This window comes from Pseudorasbora parva, chromosome 1, assembly GCF_024679245.1.
Source record: "Pseudorasbora parva isolate DD20220531a chromosome 1, ASM2467924v1, whole genome shotgun sequence".
In the NCBI taxonomy this organism is placed as follows: Eukaryota; Metazoa; Chordata; class Actinopteri; order Cypriniformes; family Gobionidae; genus Pseudorasbora; species Pseudorasbora parva.
In genome coordinates this window covers 39,163,141-39,187,052 of record NC_090172.1, presented here as the reverse complement: position 1 = coordinate 39,187,052, position 23,912 = coordinate 39,163,141, and the positions used below count along the sequence as shown (strand labels likewise).

General features: G+C 36.0%; 2 protein-coding genes across 4 annotated transcripts in view; one reads left to right on the top strand and one right to left on the bottom strand.

Annotated features, from left to right (window-relative positions):
* Nucleotides 1-21,516, top strand: dpep2 (dipeptidase 2). The gene is made up of 11 exons (XM_067440340.1): nucleotides 1-212; nucleotides 1,124-1,272; nucleotides 1,478-1,604; nucleotides 6,243-6,372; nucleotides 9,183-9,324; nucleotides 10,393-10,462; nucleotides 11,141-11,317; nucleotides 17,565-17,649; nucleotides 17,722-17,797; nucleotides 18,169-18,304; nucleotides 20,362-21,516. The coding sequence occupies exons 2-11, from the start codon at nucleotides 1,133-1,135 to the stop codon at nucleotides 20,548-20,550; spliced, it is 1,272 nt and encodes a 423-aa protein (XP_067296441.1). The 5' UTR covers nucleotides 1-212; nucleotides 1,124-1,132; the 3' UTR covers nucleotides 20,551-21,516.
* slc12a4 (solute carrier family 12 member 4) overlaps nucleotides 21,222-23,912 on the bottom strand; it is a 58,013-nt gene continuing 55,322 nt past the window's right edge. For all 3 annotated transcript variants that reach the window (XM_067440307.1, XM_067440291.1, XM_067440299.1), the window contains one exon: nucleotides 21,222-22,514. In XM_067440307.1, coding sequence (XP_067296408.1) covers nucleotides 22,423-22,514 — 92 coding nt within the window. In that variant the 3' untranslated portion in view covers nucleotides 21,222-22,422. The remainder of the gene's footprint in view (nucleotides 22,515-23,912) is intronic.

Here is a 23,912-nt window from a genome sequence, read left to right as displayed (position 1 = left end):
TCGATTTTTACCACCCGGAACACATTTTTTACGGGGTACCCCCGGAACGCGATTGGGCTAGCTTTGGGTCGGTTTTGTTTCACAAACCTGGCAGCCTTTAGGACAACACGTGCGAGTATTTTAATTTCCGCACAGAAAAACAGCTAACACCATTCAGCGCAAACATCTCTTTACGTCCATGAATACTTATAAGCAGCAAGCCTCCTGACGCGGTGAGTAATAGTCGTATTTATAGCCTACTGTGCATTTTAAGAATAAACATTTCAGGCATGTTTGATACTATTTGACATAACGGAGTAGGGGAGCTCAGGAAATGAAGCCATTTCCAACACTTTATTTATTTATTTATAACGTTTACTGCTTTTTTACATAAACTTAATAATACACAACTGTTGAACATCTTCGCCGTTGTATTCAGGAAAAAAAGATTGAGCAAATGTTTTGAGACTTTAAGAAGAATGCAAACAAAGTCTGTCTAGGTTATGTTCCATTTTAATCACAAATGAAAAACAGATGGATGTTTTGGCCAGCGGATGTTGTAATCAGTGAATTGTATAAAATGCCATAATTCGTTAATTGTGGAATTGTGCATAACATTTTACCATATCTCTCGCCTTTTTAATTTTAGTTTATATGTTGTTTGTTTTGTTTTCTATTTTTATGTAAATGTGTGTATGTGGCCTGCGGGCTCTGACATGCCTACAGTGCAAGAAGATGGGTAAAGTTTAAATGAGTCATTTTTGCTTATGACTTAATGTTCCGGGAGAACGATATAACGTTTTAAAGTTACAGTATTTTTTTTTTATAACGCATAAAAATGTTTTTAAGTAGCTAATGGAAATAAAGTTACATTTTAAATCAGCACGGGCAACCAGTGCCATAGAACAATCTTTAAAAATGTATATTTAAATAAAGTAGAAATGTAGCACTGTGACAACATCACCATGTGTCTTTCTTGAATTTTGCCTCAACTATAAACTATATTGTTCATATTGGAATCTGATTGGAGTAGTAATATATAAATGCATGCTCTTTTGAACTTGTTTGCCACTTGATACTGTGCATGTCTGTTGTTTGCAAATTCTGACTTGTTTTTAATGTAGCAAATCTTGTTTATTATCAGCATCATAGGATGTTAATATATAAAGAATCCGGCATCAGAGGCGCATGGATACAGCTGTTCATATGCATCCTTCTCTCAGTTCTTCATGGAGTAATACCCAAAACCAGTAGAGCACTGGAAATAATGACAAAATATCCACTAATTGATGGGTAGGGACTTCCTTTTCACTTTATCATTTGCTTGTATTTTTAAGTAGTTTGTGATGTATAACTGAGATTACTGAATGCCAAATAACTTTTATTAGAGAAGGTTGTAGTAAATACAAATAAGTATACCACCTGCTATAAAAACGGTGCTGTGATGTCTATTTGTTTCGTGTGATTTTTCTCACTGCTTTTCTTTCTGTTTACTCAGACACAATGACCTTGCACTACGTCTGAGAATAATTTATAACAACAAACTTAGCCGGGTCAGTCTGCACAACATTCCTCATGTGGCTACAGATATTAGTCGCCTCACAGCTGGTCATGTTGGAGGGCAGGTAATTTCTGATCCTGACTATAATTTGTATCTTTAAATATTCCTGTACTTATATTTTCTTCTCACTACAATTTGTAGATTTAAAGACACAAACCTATGTTTGTGTGTACTGACTTATCAAGTTATTAAAGACACGACATATCAAGTTCTAGGCCAGATGCACAAAGTTGTTTTGCCTCAAACTCCTCAAAAGGTTTCATAAGAAATCTATAATTATTAGGTTTGCAGAATTTCATACTAACTGTATGCTAAATAATTTATTAATGAGCAACTCATTACACATCGAATTTAGGTGTCTTGCCCTGTTACGGATTGTAGATTTCAACATCCTCTGCAAAGTAGACTTTCTCACACTAATGAACATGATATTCAGTGGTTAAAGTGGGAAAAAAATCATTTTGTGTAGGTGCAACAGGGAAAAATTATTCAACAACATGTTGGGTATCGTGGTATAGCAATACTTTTTGGAACAAAGTGTCACCAAGTATCACAATACTTATTTACTTGATATTTTAATGGTTTTTATTTTGGTCCATCTACATCTACACTGATATGATGACAATAATAAGTCGAAATAGCTGAGCACCACAATATGGAACACAACCTTGTTTTTCACAGTGTAAATTTAAACGTAAAAATGTGAAGTCCAAAACTGATTAAAATGTAACATGATGGCTGAAGACACAACAACAACAGAAATAAATCACAACCTAGATAGACCTGTGACTTGATTTGTCCTTTTAACTCCACTGCAACCAGGCCCGGATTAAGAACTTGTAGAGTCCTGGGGCTATCAAACACAAGAGCCCCATATAGCTGATCTTGTTGCCACAACGTTTTCTACCCCATAAATTATTTGTAAAAAAAAATTGTCAAAGCGTCAAGAGATATGAGTATATGAGATATCGTCAAGAGATATGAGTATATGCTGTCTTGGCCTACATATACATATTCCAGGATGCAACACATTAACAGCATAAATACATTAAAGGGGTGGTTCCATGTTTTTTTTCTAGGCTTTATGGGGCGCAGTATAATATGTCTTAATACTTCTCCTTTTTTTAAATGCTGTATTTTTCTTACATTTTACCTTTATTTCACACAACTGTCTCCACTGTCCTTTGAACGGCTCGTTTGCTTCCTGCTTCTATAAAGCCCATCACTCCGAAAAACACAATGGTCTTAGATTAGTAAGATGGCCAAATGTAGTTTCATGTATTTTTATTGGCTGAACTGCCAAGCACAGGTTGTTACAAGTAATTAGTTACTAAGTAATTAGTTACTGTAATTTAATTAATCCCTAAAGAAAGGGATTACTCTTATTTTTTCTGTAATTTAATTACAGTTACTTCTGATGTAATTGAACTAAATATAATTATACATAATTCAATAGTAGACTTAACATCAACATTTAAAGTCTAACTTTAAAATGCATGTTTTTATGTATCAATCTCAGTTAATAAGAGTAATTTATGTAGTTTTATATTATGTATTTGAATTAGGGGTGTCCATGGTTAACCGATTAACCGTTAAAAATTGAGTAACCGAGTGAAACATTTTGCTTGGTTAAGTGGCGTCAATGACGTGCTTGACATTTGTAATATCCACAAGAAGAAGTCATGACCAGCTTAGTTTCTAACATGAAGTGCGCAAAGAAAAATACAGCGTGGGAGCACATAATTGAGAGTGACGGGGCAAAATGCAAGTATTGCCATGCAATGCTTACCGCATTTTTCAGGCTATAAGTCGCTCTGGAGAATAAGTCGCATCAGTCAAAAAATGCGTCATGAAGAGGAAAAAAACAAGTCGCACTGGACTATAAGTCGCATTAGGGCAGAAGCAGAGCGGGAGTGAGAGTGTTTGAAGTGAGAAACTTGTGAATGACTAGAGAAAAGCAGAGGTTACTTTAACTGTAATGAAGAAAATAAAAAAAACTAATCGCGGACTGAAAGCAAGATAGCCAGAGCTGAAGGAACGAGTCCACAGATGCTTGAACTCTCTGCCTGGAGAGGCTCAGCCGCGTGAGTCAAACGCTGTGTGAATCATTCTCGGCTGCATATTTTACTACATGCCCTAATCATACAGGCGCCCTCGCGGCCACTTGCATTGCTCGTGAACTGGAGCGCATCTCATCCTAATTTAACGAAACTCTGCGTAGGCCTCACAGACATGAAATATATCTTAAGAAAGCTTGAAATGTCTTTTAACAATTTAAAACGAAAATAAATAGGCTACTCTCTGATTATGTAATCCATGATGTGCATTTCTCTCTATAAGCGCGTTCACTACGGAGATGGTGGTCGTCAAATTAATAAACTAAAAATAATAACCCTGACGCACACTATGGTTAACCGAGTATTAACCGCTAAGGGCCTCAGTTAATGGTTAATGAAAAACTTGAAAACGTGCAGCCCTAGTAATAAGTAATTAAATACTTTTTGGAGAGAGTAATTTGTACAGTAATCTAATTACACTATTGAAGATGTAATTAGTAACTAGTTACTAGTAACTAGGTATTAGTAACTTTTTTAAGTAATGAGTAACTTACCCAACACGGCCCTTACCATTACGGGCAGAAGTCACATCTGGGGCAGTGTCTATGTTAATAGCAAGGGTTTATGATGTCACCAACCCAGAAAGAAGCTTGTTGTAGTCCAAACCGGCAGTTTTTGTAGGCAATAAACTGCCATTACTTTAAAAGACAATATCTCCGTTTGCATTAAACTTTCAGCACTGTAACATTGCAGATACTGTTTATGCTCAACAGAAACATTACACACTAACTAAAGTTTAAAAAAGTGAAATCGCATGCAACCACTCCTTTAACTCCAGATATGAGGTCAATGCAAACAGGTTTCCAGAAACGGCAACAACTTTTGAGCACGCAACTGTCTTAAGTAGTTTTAAAACCAGTGAGGTCCCAAATTTCAGCTATTTAGATGGGTTTGGGGGCATGGTCGCCCAATATATTTTTGATTAAATAGGTTAAATAAAGTCATTGACAATATGTAGTAGACACACATTCATTATCTTATGCCTAATCTGATTAAATTATTTTACAACATTTATTATATACAGCTCTGAAAAATACCAGGGTCTGGACCACAGTGAACTCATAGCTTGCTACGGTCCTTATTACAGTCGTGTAGGCAGCTTACCTCAACGCTTCCGTTCACATGGTTGGAGCTAGAGGTCTGGACCACAGCGACCTCATAGCTGGTTACGGCCATGATAACAGTCGTGTAGGCAGCTTACCTCAACGCTTCCGTTCACATGGTTGGAGCTAGAGGTCTGGTTCAGTTAGTTTCGCCACAGAGCCTTTACTGTACACATGTTGTTGTTGATGTGGTCTGATGCTTGTTATCACTCCAATAGAGTGGCGGAAGCGCCAATAGAGTTTGCCAGCTGTGCGTGAGACTATCTAGCTGCTCTCGCACAGCAACTGCTGGATCTATTTATTTGTCAATTTTTCTGAGGTGCTGGAACGCAGTTTCGGACTGTTCGGGCCCACTTTAACCCCTGATTATATTGTCTTAAAAAGTTACCTGAACTTTACTGTCCTCTAAAACACACATCGAAATCAACAAAAGAATGGTTTCAGCAAAGTAAGACTAATGTTTTACAATGTCCCAGCCAACTCTTTAGGGGGATCTTAAGAGGGCCGTGCACAGGAGGTGCCCTCGAAATTGAAAAGATCTAGAATATTTTTGCAAAGAAGAGTACAAAAATTCCAAAGTCAAGATGAGCCAAGATGATAGACACCTATCCTAACAGAAATGAGTGCTTTAACTAAATATTTGTTTAGGAGTATGCACATTTATGCAGTTAGTTAGGCCTATGCCAGTTTATTTTGTGTCGCTTTGGTTATTATTGGCTTTATATTTAAAGGTGCAAAAGTTCTGATCTATCTATCTGATCTATTATCTATCTTTGATTTAGGTGTAGGCCTAACGTTGTGTCATTATATCGAGATATTGCATTATAAAAATGTGATATGTATTGTTGATGTAAACTGTGATTCGTGATTGAGATTTTTTATCTAAGGCTGCTTGTTGTATTTATAAGGGAGCCTATAATTCACAAATGAATAGTAAAGGCCTATAGTTTTTATGAAACCTGAGATTTATGTATTATGTATAGTGCATCAATAGTGGGAGGGATGGAACATAAGTACAAGGACATTTGAGTGTGCAGCTTGTCAATGTCTGCATTGAAAGTGTGAGTACTGCATGAGGGAAATAAGTTAAGTTTATGGCGTTTCAGTGACATTACTACATTAAATGACAATATATAGTGATTCAAATATAATGTATAATAATGAAAGGGGGGGATAGTTGTAGGTTCTGATAATAATGCATTATTATTTATATTTTATTAATAAAACAAATAAATATGCAATTAAAAAGTGACATGAGTGTATTGTAACACCCCAAATTTTTACATCACAAAAACCAGCTGTTTTTACCAGGGGTGTGTACTGTATCATTTCTTTAATGTGTCTATCTTTTGTGTTGTTATACTACTTTCTTTTAAAATGATTCCTTTAACAGATTGGGTCCACAAGAGAGTGTCTAGATTGCCTTTTTTTGTTGTTGTTGGTCAGTTTGTGCCAGAGAAATAAGCCCTTGATATTTGTCAGGTTTTTGCAGCATACGTGTTATGCACGGCTCAGGACAAGGATGCTGTCAGACTGACCTTGGAACAGATTGATGTAATTCGTCGTGTATGTACTGAAAACCCAGAACTGGAACTTGTCACTACAGCTGAAGGTACTATAGCTGCACAACCTCCACAAAAATATTTTCACTTTGCTGTGGCTGAACATTCTGAAGTTTTCAACTTAATATTGTACACAGTTTAGATTTTTGATGTAATATTCTTTTACAAATACATTACATAGTACTATAATCTTAAAGGAGTGGTTTACTTCAAAATAAAACAATCCTTATAATTTACCCCCCGTCATCCAAGATGTTCATGTCTTTCTTCAGTCGAAAAGAAAATGTTTTTATTTTTTTTATTTTTTATTTTCTCCATATAGTGGACTTTAGCAGAGTCCAACGCAACGGGTAGAAAGTCCTAATTCCGTTATTATTGTAGCTTCAAAGGGCTCTACTCGATCCCAGCTGAGGAATAAGGCTGAAAAAATACAAATGTAAATACTTTTTAACCACAAATGTTTGTCTTATTTAATTGTCTTATCACGTAATCTCTTTGGAAGGGTCACACATGACGTGACTTTGGAGTACAGCTCCAGTGTTTACACAGCGAACGTGCAAAGCCTAAGTCAAACACCCTTCACAAAAAAAGGTAAACCAACGATGTTGGGCCATTTTGATGTTAGAGGAGAATATTTTAGACAATTACAGCTCATTTTGCTTGACAAGGATGAGCTGGAATCGTGTAGAGTCCTTTGAAGCTGCATTGAACATGGAATTTGGACCTTTAACCACACTAAGTTTACCCCAATGAAGTCTGCTATGGAGAAAATTCCTGGAATGTTTTCCTCAAAAACCCTAATTTCTTTTCGACTGAAGAAAGAAAGACATGAACATCTTGGATGACGTGGGGGTGAAATTTTAATTCTGAAGTAAACTACTCATTTAATGTTTATAAATTGGTATGTCATCTAATAAAAAAACATCTATATTTTGAGAGACCTACAGCCGGTAGATGACAGATGACTTGTCTTCCCATGGCTGATATTGCTTCTAGTCTAGACATGTCTTTTCCATTCTCCATGCATTACAGAATAATCAATAAAGTAAAAAGTGTCTGTGGCCATTTAACACAAGTTCCGCCGTATCATTATTTCAAGTATCTTTTTGCAGTTTCTTGATTTAAAGGGATAGTTTGCCCAGAAAAAAGAAAGAAAAGACTGTCATTTACTCACCTTTATATGAACGTTTTATTCTGTGGCATTAAAAATGTAATTTGAGGATTTTTTTTCCCTTTTCTTTTCATGCAATGGATGGAATCTGGAATGATATGGAAGCTTGTTTCCACCACTGAATAAAAAAATCAAAAGCTAATTGCGAATTCTGACTTTTTCTCAGAACTGCGAGATGTAAAGTTAGAATTACTTTATAAATTAGGAGAGACTGTATAAACTCGCAAGTCTGAGAATAATTGTATCCCCTCATAATTCGACTTTATAACTTGCAATTGAGCTTATCAATGCTAAGAAAAGAGTTTACATATAATTTTGAGTTTATATATATATATACAGCTCTGGACAAATTTAAGAGGCCACTTAACATTGAGAAATCCATGTTAAGTGGTCTCTTAATTTTTTTTTTGAGAGCTGTATATATACATTTTTTGTGGCATAAACTAAGGGGGGAAAGTCAGAATTGTAAGGTTTTGTAAGGAAAAATGTCAGAATTGAATTGTCAGAATAGCAATTATATTTTAAATTGTTTTATTCTATGATGGAAACAAGCTTCCATAGATTTCAATGGTAGCCAAAACTGTTTGACTACCAGCATTTTTGGAGTAATAGATAGAATCATAGAGAATCTCATTTTGTGTTTCGTAGAAGAAGGTCACACAGGTTTAGAAGACACGAGGGTGAGTAAATTATAGAATTTAGATTTTTGGGTGAACTGTGCCTTTAAGTGTCTTTGGTTTGCACATAGATGGTCTCTTCAGGGAAAATCTGAAAATAGAAATCCTAATGACATAAGTCCCCTCATTGTTACAAAAGACAACGGAAGTCCAGAGAGGATGCTGTAAATTATCTCCAGTGCTTTCCAATTAACTAGAATCTTGCCTACACTTGTACGTGAAATGATAAGAGACTCAATTTAATCTGACAGCTGCCTGACTTTTTTGTCTAATTTCTGCCTGAGGATGTCCTTTCTCAACATGATTGGGCCAATGCAGGCCATATGGAACACTGTAAAACATGCAGACTGCATTCCACATTCACTAATGTTCAAAGGTCTGGGGTCACTAAGATATTGCAACATTTTTTTTCTCTTATGCTCATAAAGGCTGCCTTTTTTGGGTGGATCATCTGTTTTCTATTTAAATAAATTTGAAAATGTATTTTATTCCTTTAATGCCTGCTTAAAATTCAGCCTTGTCATCACTCTAAATCGCTTTTGACATTAAAATGATTTTAATGCCACTTTTGATAATTTAATGCATAGTTTCTGAATAAAAGTATTCATTTCTACTGACCCTAAACTTTTAAACGGTAGTGTATAGAAGAGTTCTGTGTGAAATAAGTGTAGTAGTACTCTGAGTGATAGTATATAGATATTTAATATAATGTAAGACCTAAGACTATAACATGATGATGAACATAGTTGTTTGAAAACTGAACTGAGTCAGATGACTTTAGCCAAATGACAAGTGCTTGGTTTTAGCAACAGCTACAACTGTACTCGGCCATGATCGCAGCACATGATGAATTCACCTCATTTTACAAGTAGATATAAAAGCACTCCTGCCCATTGTACTCACAGATACTTTTTTATTGATGTGGAGAAGAGAATTACACATAGTTTTATAAATGTGTGTTTTTCAATTGTTGATAAATATTTAAGAATGTTTGTGTGTATGTGTGTTTAAGGAATGAGGAATAGTAAAAAAATAGCATGTCTCATCAGTGTGGAGGGAGGCCACTCCATCGACAGCAGTTTACCAGCACTACGCATGTTCTACCAGCTTGGAGTAAGATCCATGGCCCTCACACACACCTGCAACACGCCGTGGTAAATACTCTTCGTACATGTATAACACATGCTAATATTAATAATAATATTGTGTAGAAATAAAAACATGTTTATTTAAAGGGTTAGTTCACCCAGAAATGAAAATTAGATGTTTATCTGCTTACCCCCAGTGCATCCAACTTGTAGGTGTGTCTGTTTCTTCAGTAGAACACAAATGAAGATTTTTAATTCCAACCATTGCTGTGTGCCAGACAGTCATATAATGGTGTGAATAGGTAACAAGTCTATGAGACCAAAACATACAAACAAAAACAACATGCTTAGGCAATGTGCACAAAACCCTGCTGCTCCTGATGACACATTGATTTATTAAGACATGAACCGATTGGTTTCTGTGAGAAACCGAACAGTATTTATCTTATTTTTTTTACCTCATATCCCGACGAGTCTCATCAAGTTTTCCCATCGGCTATAACTTCCGTCTGATAAGGGCAAACGGATGTGATCATAGACATATAGGGCCTGCGCGGATCGGTCGAATGAGGCATCTACATGGTATATGTCTATGATCACGTCCGTTTGCCCTCATCAGATGGAAGTTATAGCCGATGGGAAAACGATGAGACTCGTCAGTATATGAGGTAAAAAAAAATAACATAAATACTGTTCAGTTTCTCACAAAAACCGATCGGTTCATAAAATCAATGTGTTAATAAATCAATGTGTCATCAGGAGCAGCAGGGTTTTTGTGCACGTTGCCTAAGCATTTTTTATTTTGTATATTTTGCTCTCATAGAACCTGACCCATTCACATGATTATATGACTGGCACACAGCAACGGTTGAAGTTAAAAATCTTAATTTGTGTTCTACTGAAGAAACAGACACAGTTTATGTTGGATAAACTGGGGGAAAACAGATTAACATATAATTTTCATTTTTGGGTGAACTAACCCTTTAATAAGGAATTGAGAAAGGAACACATACAGCACATACTGCAAACTTACAGACATGCTGTCCCAGAATTCAATTTAATTAGTTAAATTAAATTTTTGGTCTATTTTATAAAAATAAATTATTAAACGTTCTTCTATAATATCACTTGTAGGGCTGAGAGCTCATCTAGTTTTTACCCATTTTACCAGCGGAAGAACAACAGCTTGACAGAATTTGGCAAGGTAAGGTTTTTTTTCTTGATGGATATGAGTCAGTAAATCAATATAAAAGGAAACCGGTGTGGATTAAGTCAATATTAGAAGATGAAGTTTAATCTGAGATGGTTGAACTAAAGTTACAGTTGTATTTAGTGGGGAATTTGACCTTGTATTAAAGGCCTCTTCTGACATCTATATTTGGAAATCCCTTACTTGTGTCCTCTTTTTGAACCGAAAGGCTAGAGGAAAAAAAAATACGATAAGGTCAGACTTTTTTCTTTTTTTAAGCTAAAAAATGCCTTCGATCTTAGAGAAAGTTATTTATGATGATGATTTTTATATCCTGTTTGTACAGTAGATTGTTTTTAATTTGTTTGTGTAGTTTTCTGTGCATATGTGTGATAAAGTTGCTGAATTCTTTCACCTATGAGATATGAAAGACGTCCATCTAAACATCATTACGTTGTTTTGGACAATTAACCTATTATGTGATATGAATCGAGTACAAGAGGAAAAACTTCAAAACACTGTTTAAAATCTGAATCTACTCGATGGGAAAAAAAGTTTTCATAATTATTATACATATACTTGTTTTTGAAGTGAAAACAGCAGTGAAATTCAGTTGTTGATCACAACTAACTGCTTTGCCTTAGTAATTCATGAATTTAATATTTTCCTAATGTCTCCACCTGCTCACCCCAGGCAGTGGTGAATGAGATGAACAGGTTGGGAATGCTGGTTGATCTGTCCCACAGCTCCTGGGAGACAACCAGAGCAGTGCTGAAACATTCGACTGCTCCAGTTATTTTCAGCCACTCCTCAGCCTATGCTGTCTGTAACAATACCCGTAATGTACCTGACGACCTGCTACTGCGTCTGGTGAGGCTGTTGTTGGTTTGCTACATTAAGCCCTATTCAGACACAACTAGATTTCCTGATAGACATTGGAGAAATTTGTTTTACTGGCATATTTTGTAATTTTAATACCCTACAAATCTGCAACGTCTGTTCCTGTCCGAATGTAAATGTCTGTGATTGCTGATATTGCACTAACGCTTCTCCTCGTGTGTTTTCTGACCTAATCTAGAAACCGTTTGCGCACCAATCTTCCACATGCTTTCATTTAATGTCAGTTAGTGCTGTCAGAAACATGTAAATAACGTGTTAACGCAAATTCATTTTAACGGCACTAATTTTATTAACGCGCGATTATTTCAATGCGCATTTTCTGTTTGATCTGTGGTCCATGGTTGGAGAAATTGAGATCAGCCATAGACGTAAAGGATGCAGCAGCAAACATTAATAGGGAAAGAAAAGGGTTAACAATAACATTACTCTGAAACAAGTGCAGCTATAGCTTACATAAGCTACCATATTTCTGCTTAAAGCAGCACTAGGTAACTTTTGCTCTCGAGGTCTCCCTACAGTTGGGAAACAATATTTCCTCTACTACTGTTGTAAACTCTGTCATTCTACATCAGGGGATGCGTACGTGCATCTGTTGACATGACAACCATGATAGTCCTGAACTAGTGATGCGGGTCGTCTCATAACCCCCGGACCCCGTATGTATGGGACCAACGCATCACTAAAAGTTACCCTAAACACTGTTCACATGCAGGAGTTCTGCTTGCGTCGCATGTGAAATGTCTTCATCCCAGGTAGAGTGTCATGTGTTTCAGCATGTCATATGAATGTCATTTCATGGGTTTTATTTTTTTCAAACACCAAATGATCGCGATGCTCACGTTTACAAGCCAGCGTCATTATAGTAGCCTAGTCTATTGGTTACTGTTTTACAGAATCTATGATACTTCAATTCAATGTTTGAGTGGTAGGTAATCACCATAGCAAGCATGACAGCATCGGTCGGGCACGCCTCCTTCATCTCACGCCAACGAGCAAACGCTGGCCCAATGTTGATCCTCATCCTGCCTTTAATCCCATCACTTTTTCGTTTCCTCTTATTGCTTTCCTCCAACAAAACCTTTGCTTTCTTATCTGTCTCTGCTGCTTCGGACATGACTATAACATCCTACAAACAAACGATAGTTGTGCTCGCACGTCCGAATGTAAGGAAGTGTGGGTGGTGCTTTAAGTGACAAATATGCTGTAAAGCATTTGAATTTTGTAGATCTTTTTGTTCTTGGGTTACTACCTGAAACCCGAAGTTTAAAAGTATGATTAAAAACGATACAGACCCCGTCAGGCTATGGCAGATGTGTCATTCAACCTATTGTAAGTCGATGTATCATCACAAGAGTCTTGAAAATATATTATGAAGGCTGAAAAGTTACCTAGTGCTGCTTTAACTTCTATTAGACTCCAGGTAAAAAAAAAAGTGAATATTTTCACTAAGCACATTTTCTGCAGTCTAAGTGCGATGCACTGCAAGCTCAGTCTCGCTCATATCTAAGGTAAATCATTAAAACCATCACCGCTCACTGTACATGTGTTTTATTGAAATAAATAACTTACAATCGGCTAAAACAAATATGCAGGTTACTTTTCTGACCAAGAGCGCTCCCGAGTCCGTGTTCTTCACACTGTTCACGTTAATCGTGGCACAGTTCTGTGGGGTTAGAATTGTTGCATTATTCCAAACAAATAAATTGTTATCCACAAAAAAATGTAAAGAGATTCACAAAAATTAAATAAATTCACAAATAAATAGAATGAGATCTACAAATATATGCAGGAGTTTCACAAAAATGAATTAGATTCACAAATAAATACAATGACATTTGTGAATTTAAAAAAAAAAATCCACAAATATGTTTTTATGTCACAAACACACAACTCTGCCTTGCATTCATTTGTGAATCGCTTCCTGTGCATTTCTAGCGCCTGGACTCCACAAATAAGTCGACACCACCCACCCGTCAACTTAGGCCAATCAGATAACACCCATATTATGCTGACCAACCATAGCACATTCTCGCTCCAACCAATCACATTGAAGTTACGACCCTATTGTTGGCACAATAGTTCCAGCATTAAACCCCATTCATTTCTGTCAGTGTAGGCAATCTCAAGCACACTCGGTCGTTGGCAAGTTGATTCAATTACTGCACATTTTGGAGATTTGATGGCATTAGTTAACCTCTCAGGAATATTGATTGTAGATTTATTTTATGAAGCACATTAGAGTTAATGTTTAGTGTTATATAATATATCGTAAGACTTTATTCAGTTAGATAACGTGAGCAACACTGCATCAGCTAAGTACAGGTCCTTCTAAAAAAATTAGCATATTTTGGTGATAAAGTTCATTATTTTCCATAACGTAAAGATACAAATTTAACTTTCATACAGTCTTGTTCAAAATAATAGCAGTACAATGTGACTAACCAGAATAATCAAAGTTTTTAGTATATTTTTTATTGCTACGTGGCAAACAAGTTACCAGTAGGTTCAGTAGATTGTCAGAAAACAAACAAGACCCAGCATTCAGGATATGCACGCTCTTAAGGCTGTGCAATTGGACAATTAGTTGAATTAGTTGAAAGGGGTGTGTTCAAAAAAATAGCAGTGTCTACCTTTGACTGTACAAACTCAAAACTATTTTGTACAAACATTTTTTTTTTCTGGGATTTAGCAATCCTGTGAATCACTAAACTAATATTTAGTTGTATGACCACAGTTTTTTAAAACTGCTTGACATCTGTGTGGCATGGAGTCAACCAACTTGTGGCACCTCTCAGCTGTTATTCCACTCCATGATTCTTTAACAACATTCCACAATTCATTCACATTTCTTGGTTTTGCTTCAGAAACAGCATTTTTGATATCACCCCACAAGTTCTCAATTGGATTAAGGTCTGGAGATTGGGCTGGCCACTCCATAACATTAATTTTGTTGGTTTGGAACCAAGACTTTGCCCGTTTACTAGTGTGTTTTGGGTCATTGTCTTGTTGAAACAACCGTTTCAAGGGCATGTCCTCTTCAGCATAGGGCAACATGACCTCTTCAAGTATTTTAACATATGCAAACTGATCCATGATCCCTGGTATGCGATAAATAGGCCCAACACCATAGTAGGAGAAACATGCCCATATCATGATGCTTGCACCTCCATGCTTCACTGTCTTCACTGTGTACTGTGGCTTGAATTCAGAGTTTGGGGGTCGTCTCACAAACTGCCTGTGGCCCTTGGACCCAAAAAGAACAATTTTACTCTCATCAGTCCACAAAATGTTCCTCCATTTCTCTTTAGGCCAGTTGATGTGTTCTTTGGCAAATTGTAACCTCTTCTGCACATGCCTTTTTTTTAACAGAGGGACTTTGCGGGGGATTCTTGAAAATAGATTAGCTTCACACAGACGTCTTCTAACTGTCACAGTACTTACAGGTAACTCCAGACTGTCTTTGATCATCCTGGAGGTGATCATTGGCTGAGCCTTTGCCATTCTGGTTATTCTTCTATCCATTTTGATGGTTGTCTTCCGTTTTCTTCCACGTCTCTCTGGTTTTGCTCTCCATTTTAAGGCATTGGAGATCATTTTAGCTGAACAGCCTATCATTTTTTGCATCTCTTTATAGGTTTTCCCCTCTCTAATCAACTTTTTAATCAAAGTACGCTGTTCTTCTGAACAATGTCTTGAACGACCCATTTTCCTCAGCTTTCAAATGCATGTTCAACAAGTGTTGGCTTCATCCTTAAATAGGGGCCACCTGATTCACACCTGTTTCTTCACAAAATTGATGACCTCAGTGATTGAATGCCACACTGCTATTTTTTTGAACACACCCCTTTCAACTAATTCAACTAATTGCCCAATTGCACAGCCTTAAGAGCGTGCATATCATGAATGCTGGGTCTCATTTGTTTTCTGAGAATCTACTGAACCTACTGGTAACTTGTTTGCCACGTAGCAATAAAAAATATACCAAAAACCTTGATTATTCTGGTTAGTCACATTGTACTGCTATTATTTTGAACAAGACTGTATATGTTAGATTCATTGCACACCAACTGAAATACTTCAGGTCTTTTATTGTTTTAATACTGATGATTTTGGCATACAGCTCATGAAAACCCCCAAAAATAACCTAAAAAAAAGCATATTTCATCCGACCAATAAAAGAAAAGTGTTTTTAATACAAAAAAGTCAACCTTCAAATAATTGTTCAGTTGTGCACTCAATACTTGGTCAGGAATCCTTTTGCAGAAATGACTGCTTCAATGCGGCGTGGCATGGAGGCGATCAGCCTGTGGCACTGCTGAGGTGTTATGGAGGCCCAGGATGCTTCGATAGCGGCCTTAAGCTCATCCAGAGTGTTGGGTCTTGTGTCTCTCAACTTTCTCTTCACAATATCCCACAGATTCTCTATGGGGTTCAGGTCAGGAGAGTTGACAGGCCAATTGAGCACAGTAATACAATGGTCAGTAAACCATTTACCAGTGGTTTTGGCACTGTGAGCAAGTGGCAGGTCGTGCTTTGGTTGAACCAAATCTTCATCTCCATAAAGCTTTTCAGCAGATGAAAGCATGAATTGCTCCAAAATCTCCTGCTAGCTGCATTGACCCTGCACTTGATAAAACACAGTGGACCAACACCAGCAGCTGACATGGCACCCCAGACCATCACTGACTGTGGGTACTTGACACTGGACTTCAGGCATTTTGGCATTTCCTTCTCCCCAGTCTTCCTCCAGACTCTGGCACCTTGATTTCCGAATGACGTGCAAAATTTGAGCAACAGTCCAGTGCTGCTTCTCTGTAGCCCGGGTCAGGTGCTTCTGGAACAGATTGATGATAATACTCACGGTCTAGATTTCTAGGCTATCCAGACGCTATAAACGTTAAAATCCACACGATTTACAAATGTGCAAGAAGAGATCCACAAATGCAGAGGAAGCGACTCACAAATGAATGCAAGGCAAGGCAGAGTTGTGTTTGTGTGACAAAAATATGTGTGGATTTTTTTGTTATTCACAAATGTCATTGTATTTATTTGTGAATCTAATTTAAAAAAAAATAAACTCCTGCATATATTTGTCAATCTCATTCTATTTATTTGTGAATTTATTTATTTTTTGCAAATCACTTTACATTTATTTGTGGATAACAATATATTTGTTTGGAATAACGCAACAAATCTACCCCTATACAGTTTGGCACGCACACACAAAATACCGGCATTTCAATAGGGAACATGGATCTCTTAAAGGGGCCGCACTATATTCCTACTCGTTACAACCTCCTCCAAGGATGGTGTGTTACTGGTGCGCTCTCAGGTCCGCATGACAGCTTCCACATTACTACCTCCCTTTATTTATATTCTTAAAATGAGAGAAATCACAGCTTATTCTGAATTTTTAAGCTTAGGCTTAAGAGACATGAACAAGTTCTTTGAAAAACATCTATGACCTTTGATACATGTTTATGCTCTGAGGATGGTTTCACTAATAATAAACATACATTTGCATTAAGCATGCATATTTGTCCATACCCATGTTGATTAGAGTATTAAAAACTTAAAAAACATATTAATTTAAGGTACATTTAGAACTGATAAAAATGTGCGTTTAAATTGTGATTAATTATGAGCTAACTCACAACAATATGCGATTAATCATGATTAAATATTTTAATCGATTGACAGCCCTAATTTCAATATATTCTAATGACATTTTTTATAAATGGCTCTTCTCATTTTAATATTAGGTGTCAGGTAAAATGCTTGTCTATATTTCTCTCCTCACTTATGTGAGTTTATTATGAAAAGCCACTTCTATAAACAGTGTGAAGTTATTAATATAGTGTTTTTATAATACATTTAAATTGCATGCAAGCACAGCACACCTTTTGTAATGCCCACATTTAGAAATGAACAGGAAGATAGTAGTTCCACCGAATGGAATCAGACATTGGGTGGTAAGAATTGTAACTGGAATGTAATTTAGAAAACTAGTTCTGTCTGAATAGGGCTTTAGACATAGTTCCCCAAAAAAATGTTTTTTTGCCAGTTGCCAAATCTCAATTCAATTTTCACAAAAAAGACAATAATATAAATGGCACAATCCACTTTTGTTCTGACAATAAATAAGCAATTTTTGTTTACTTGTACCTACATAACATGCATGATATTTTGAAAAGGACAAACTTTGCTTTCTTTCTAGAAAGAGAATGGTGGGCTTATCATGGTGAACTTCTACAAAAGTTTTGTAGCATGTTCAAATACAACAAACGTGTCTATTGTGGCTGGTAAGACAACAGACATAAAACATTTTTTATTATTAGTTTTTTTGTTGTTTTCATTAGAAACTTGTTTTTTAGATCATTTTGATCATATAAAGCGTGTGATTGGCGCTGAAAGCATTGGGATTGGAGCAGACTTTGATGGAGCAAAAGGGCAAGTAAATCTCATCTACATCTCGTCTATATTTACTTTACAGAAATCTCATGCATTAAATGCACACATTGTTTGCTAACGTGCCTTTACAAAGACCCTGCTTGCAATATACTGTAGAAAGCATCTAATTCAAAATTCTGCTGAATTTAAACAAAATCGTTTTACATATGCTCCACTCCTTGCTTTTCAGCTACCAATAAGATTGTAGTACCATTTAACACATTTTCAGTGCGTTGTCAAATATTCAAATCCATTCCAAAGAATTCCACACATATTCCTAAGAATCACAAAGAAAAGCATGCAGATTCCACGTGACTTGTGCCCCTTAGCTGTATGTTTGTTTGTGTTCATGTGTGCCTGTGTTTTTACAGATTCCCTCAAGGGCTAGAGGATGTCTCCAAATATCCAGCACTAATTGAGGAGCTGATATCAAGGAACTGGAGTAAGGAAGAGCTGGCAGGAGTGCTAAGACTGAACTTCCTTAAAGTGTTCCGAAAGGTTGAGAAGGTCAGGAAATAATTTCTTGTGTTCAGTTAGATCAGTGAAACTATCTATAAATCATGACCTATTTAGGGTTAGTACAAATATATTCTGTAGCACACACATAATTGAATATAACGTACACTCAAGGTCTTGTCATGTTTTTTTCCCCCACTGATACAGTAAAAAAAACTAAACCAAACAAACATGTTTTTGGTCCCCATAAGAACCTTAAATTAAATAAACAATAACAATAAAACACATTTTAATAATCTGCAGAACCCTTTTCCACTATAAAGAACTTTTTGTGCAATGGAAAAATGTTCCATGGATTCCGGGTTCCAGGTTGTTCATGGAACCACCAATGCCAATAAAGAACCTTTATTTTTTAAGAGTGTAGTATACTAATGTACTTCAGATATACTTAAAGGGATAGTTCACCCAAAAATAAAAATGACCGCATGCTTTACTCACCCTCAAGTCACCCTAGGTGTATATGACAATCTTCTTTCAGACGAATACAGTAGTTGTATTATAAAAATGTCCTGGCTAATCCAAGCATTGTAATGGCAGTATACACATTCTTAAACACATTGCTTTGCTTCAGAAGGCCTTTATGAATCCCCAGGAACCATGTGGATTACCTTTATAATGGATGGATGCTTCAATTTTGGGGCTGCCATTTACTGTCATTATAATGCTGGGATTAGCCAGAACAAACTCCGAAAGAAGAATGTCATATACATCTAGGAGGACTTTAGGGTGAGTAAACCATGGGCTAATTTAAAGTTCTGGGTGAACTAACCCTTTAACCTTAAACATGCTTGTTATACTGTTATATGATGTGACAGGTCTTCCTGACCCTTGATCATTTTCTCTTTGGTCACATTCAGCACCTGTGAATCTCGTTTCAGTTTCCTTTAATATACCAACGCTTTAACTCTTTGAAGGTCTTCTCTTCTTGACTGTTCTTTCTTTTTGGCACTGAACAGTTCCAAAAGGCTGCCCTGCCAAATCTCCGCCTAAGCTTTTTAGTTTAATACACATTTAGATTTTTATTCATCTGCCTCTTCTCTTTTTTGTATTACAATGGGGATCTTTATAACCGGATGGAAATTCTTTCCAGTTCCTTTTATTCATTATTTTTAAAACTCCTACTGCTTCTCTGTTCTGCACACAATGTTCCCCATTAATTTATCTGATCACTGTAAACATAAGACCTACACTCAAAGACACATAAAAAATAAAAATAACTTTATATTTTCTCATCTTTCACTGTCACCTGATCCCTCTATTAAAATTACAACTGTTATTGCAAAACCCACTTTAAAAGAGCGCTACGTCTCAAGTGTCTCTCCTATTACCCCCTATCCCTGGTTATCAGTGAACTGCTGCAAAACTAAACAGACCAGTGTACCATGACGGAAATCATATACATATACATATCACACCTTACAATACTCTTCTTGAGAAGGTGTGATAAGGTTCCTCCAAATGTCACATTCAGTCTGTACTCAGTTTTGACCTCAACCAACACAGGGATTATTTTTTTAATCAACAAATAATATATATATATATATATATATATATATATATATATATATATATATATATATATATATATATATATATATATATATATATATATATATATATAATTTATATATATATATATATATAATTTATATATCAAATAATATATATATTATTTGTTGATTAAAAAAATAATCCCTGTGTTGGTTGAGGTCAAAACAAAATTACAAAATACAAATACAAAATGTTGTATTTAATGTTTTTTTTTTCTCCAATAACCTTACATATCACTTCAACAAGGTACAGAAAACCCGATCTTCTTGTGACATTAGTTGTAGATTGGCATCTTTTTATATATTTGGAAATTTCAAACCCCTTTTTTTTAAATCAATTTTTTTTAATCAACATTCTTTTTAATTCACTTCAAGGATGTGTGTGTACTGCAATAAGTGACACTTTCCTATAGTTTGAAGTATATTAAAACTGTCATTCATTGTGGTCATAGCACATTTGGAAATATGTTAAATCTCCATATCCTTCCATATCTTCAGGTACGTGATGATATGCTACACACTTCACCCAGGGAAGATGAAATCCCATTTTTGGAGGCAAACAACAGCTGTCGTGTAATACTGACAGATCCAGCCAGGACTGGCAGTGTCTTTAAAAATGGAAAAGCTTCATTGATGCCTATAAGAGCTGTCACCTGGTTTATCGTTCTTTTGGTCCTGTTACTGTAATCTAACATTAAAACAGTGAATCATCTAGAGACAGTATACAACAACACACTGCCTTGAGATTGCCTTGCCAAAACTTAAACTCAATCTCAAGACAAGCAGTTGAAGTAAATTTGCTGACTGAAACTGATACTCACTTTTGACAATTAAGAAGACCATACTTTATAATGGTGTATTAATACACAGTACAGATGTATAGATCATATTTCTGTAGGCATCTGTTCAATTTGTTCGGTCTGGTATTTCTTTTTTGTAACAGTAGTTTTTTATAATAAAAAAGTAATATTATTATAATTAGTTTCCAAAAACATTTCTCAAACACTATTTTCTACCTCTTACCTTGGACAAATATTGTAATCCCACCAACTCGCACCACTGAAAAAGTCGACACGTTGATTTGCTCAAATATAGAGATTAATCTTAATAATTACAATTAATTTTGGAATCAGAGAGCCATAATGTATACTTATATTTATCTGCAGATGATAAATAATACTTTGTAATACAATACAATAATACTTTATTCAATGTAAATTATTGTAGGAGGAAAAAATAATCACCTTTAAGATGCAATACTATCTGTTTTTAGCTAGCTTCATTTTGTTAACCCTTGTGGTGTGCAGTTAAAGGTTGTCTTTTTTCCCCAAGGCAAAAATACAGTACGAGTAAGCATATTCTGCAGTTCATAGTGCACTTTATTGCAACTTTAAGGTTTTTTTTAAATACATTTGTCTTAATACTATACAAGTCAACTGCATGTTACATTGAAGTGTTTAATCTTTCTCTTCAACATGGAACGCTATACAGATATAACACTATACAACCAGTAACAAATCCTTGCCTTTATATTCCAGAAGATATAAATGTTGTTAGTCTTTCATACTTTCATTTTCTTCTATTTGTATAACAAATGTATATTGTCTGTACAGTTATCATGCCCTAAAAAAGAATAAAAACTTTGTATCAATATCCAAAATGTCTCCTTCTCAATGTGAGTTGCGTACTAAAAATCAGTACATTGAAAATACTTTTTTTTTTTTCATTTATAATCTCTCTTCTCTTAAAAACAAATGATAAATTGCAGTTATAAATTACAAAATCCTCAGAGCTATTTATATCCAATATATTTATCCCATTTCAGCTCCTTTGGTTATTTTCAAAAGCTACTTCCAATAGAATGGGGAGTTTCTACAAATAAATAATAGACAAAAAATAGAAGCATTTAAGTGGAAATTGAAGTTCTGAATGGCTGTCTTTGAATGCACGAGGAAGCACTAGATCTGTTTCTTGGCCAGTAAAAGTCATATCGTGTGATCATAGTGATCTTTTTTTGTTAAATCCTTGTCGTCCTAAACAGAAACAAATGTTACTCATGTAATTGTATATATTAACAGGATATGTCATTTTTATTTTATTTGTTTTTTATTAGTTACTGTTAATTGTTGTAAAAAATTTCTTGGTTCAGACCCAAACCATAATTTTCTCTAGTTGATTGTTAGCATATTTGAAAGTACATGTTGCTACATCAGAGATATGTACTAGTGGCAAAAGCTCAAATATTTATGGGGTCTGTTTCATAAGCATTGTTGTTGCAGTAATCATGTTATGTTGTGTAACAAATATGGCCTAAATTCCAATGTGATTCTAAATGTTGTGGTATGAATGTGGAATGGGTTCAGCTGAAACAGCCCAAACATGCCATTGACATATAAAGTCAAATTAATGTATTTAATAGTGCCATTCAGTTTATCATTAAATGTGTTTAGGCTGGCATAAGATGTTCTGTATGCATATTCATGCCACTGTTTGACTTGCGCTAACTATAGTTTACAGTAACACACAGTTACAGTGGTCTATGAATTGATCTTTGGCCTTTCAGGAATAGATGGTGATGACTTCACGACCTCCACCTCTCACGAGCAACACTCTTTCTAGACCCTCAGTCAACACCTCAAGAAATTCCATATCTGAAACCTATGAGTTAAAGAAACAGTCTGACAAGTATCAATAAATTCATACACTAGATAAAAGGACCAAATGGGGAAGGCTTTCGTGGTCTATTTGTCCATTCTTGTTTTGTAAATAAATTTTACAAAAGAAAACATTGTATGATGGTTACTGTTGTTGGCATTTAATGTTTTTTTTAAATGACTGTGTTGGTTGGGTGACAACCTTTGTTAGTGATGTGGATGAATGGCTTGACTTGATACATGTTATTAAAGGGATAGTTCACCCAAAACTTTATCTGCTTACCCCCAGGGCATCTAAGCTATAGGGGACTTAATTTATTCAGTAGAATACAAATGAAGATTGGTCAGTCATATAATGCATTAGCCTAGAAATCTAGACGCACCCTAGCGGCAGCAAATTTAATCGGCCCGCGAGTGTCGTCTAGCAACTCTCAATACCCTTCTGAGCTGTATTCCCCTAACTCTTGCCGGGCCAATCACATCGTGTATAGAGTCGGTGGGCGGGGCCATAATGATGACGGCCGAGTTGCGTTTGCGTGCTTCTAGTAAACACAGAAACTGGCGAACGGCGGTCTTTCGAATCAGTTCTGACCGCGACTCTGGAAGACTTGGAGTTAAGCTTTTCTCTGAGAAAAGAACAAAGAGCGGCACTGAAGTCATTCTTAAGAAGGGAAGATGTGTTCAGAGTTTTGCTGACCGGATACGGCGAATGTTTAATCTATCAACAAGCTCTGCTTCACCTTCGTTGCTCTGGTTGGTGTAGCGCTATCCTATCGCGTGCAGAGGGAGTTTGAAAGACAACCGTTTATCCCGCCCCTCGGATTGAGCCCTGTCTATGGTGAGTTTCCAGATCAAACATCTTGATGTGGGTCTGGTTTGTCAGGCTAATGCATGTGAATGGTAACAAAATCTATGAGGGTAAAAAACATGCACAGACAAATCCAAATGAATACACGTCTTAAGACACGAAACAATCAGTTTGTGTGAGAAACCAGTACTAATATAATTTTCATTTTATTTTACCTCTAATACACCACTATGTCCAACAGCCTTGAGTGCGCAATCACTTCAGGTGCATGCGGTATACAATCTGGTGTAGTTTACTCGCTGGAAGTGATCTTTCGCACTGGACTGCTGGACGTAGTGGTGTAGAGATAAAAAAATACTGTTAATCGTTTCATGTCTTAAGGCATCAATGTGTCATTACATACCGCAGGGTTTCATTTGGCTTTGTCTCAGCATATTTTATTTAATTTTTACTCTCATAGAGTTTGTTACCATTTACATGCATTATACGACTGACAGACTGCAATGGCTGGAGTTAAAAAATCTTCGAGTTCTACTAAAGAAACAAAGTCACCTACAGTGAGGAAAATAAGTATTTGAACACCCTGC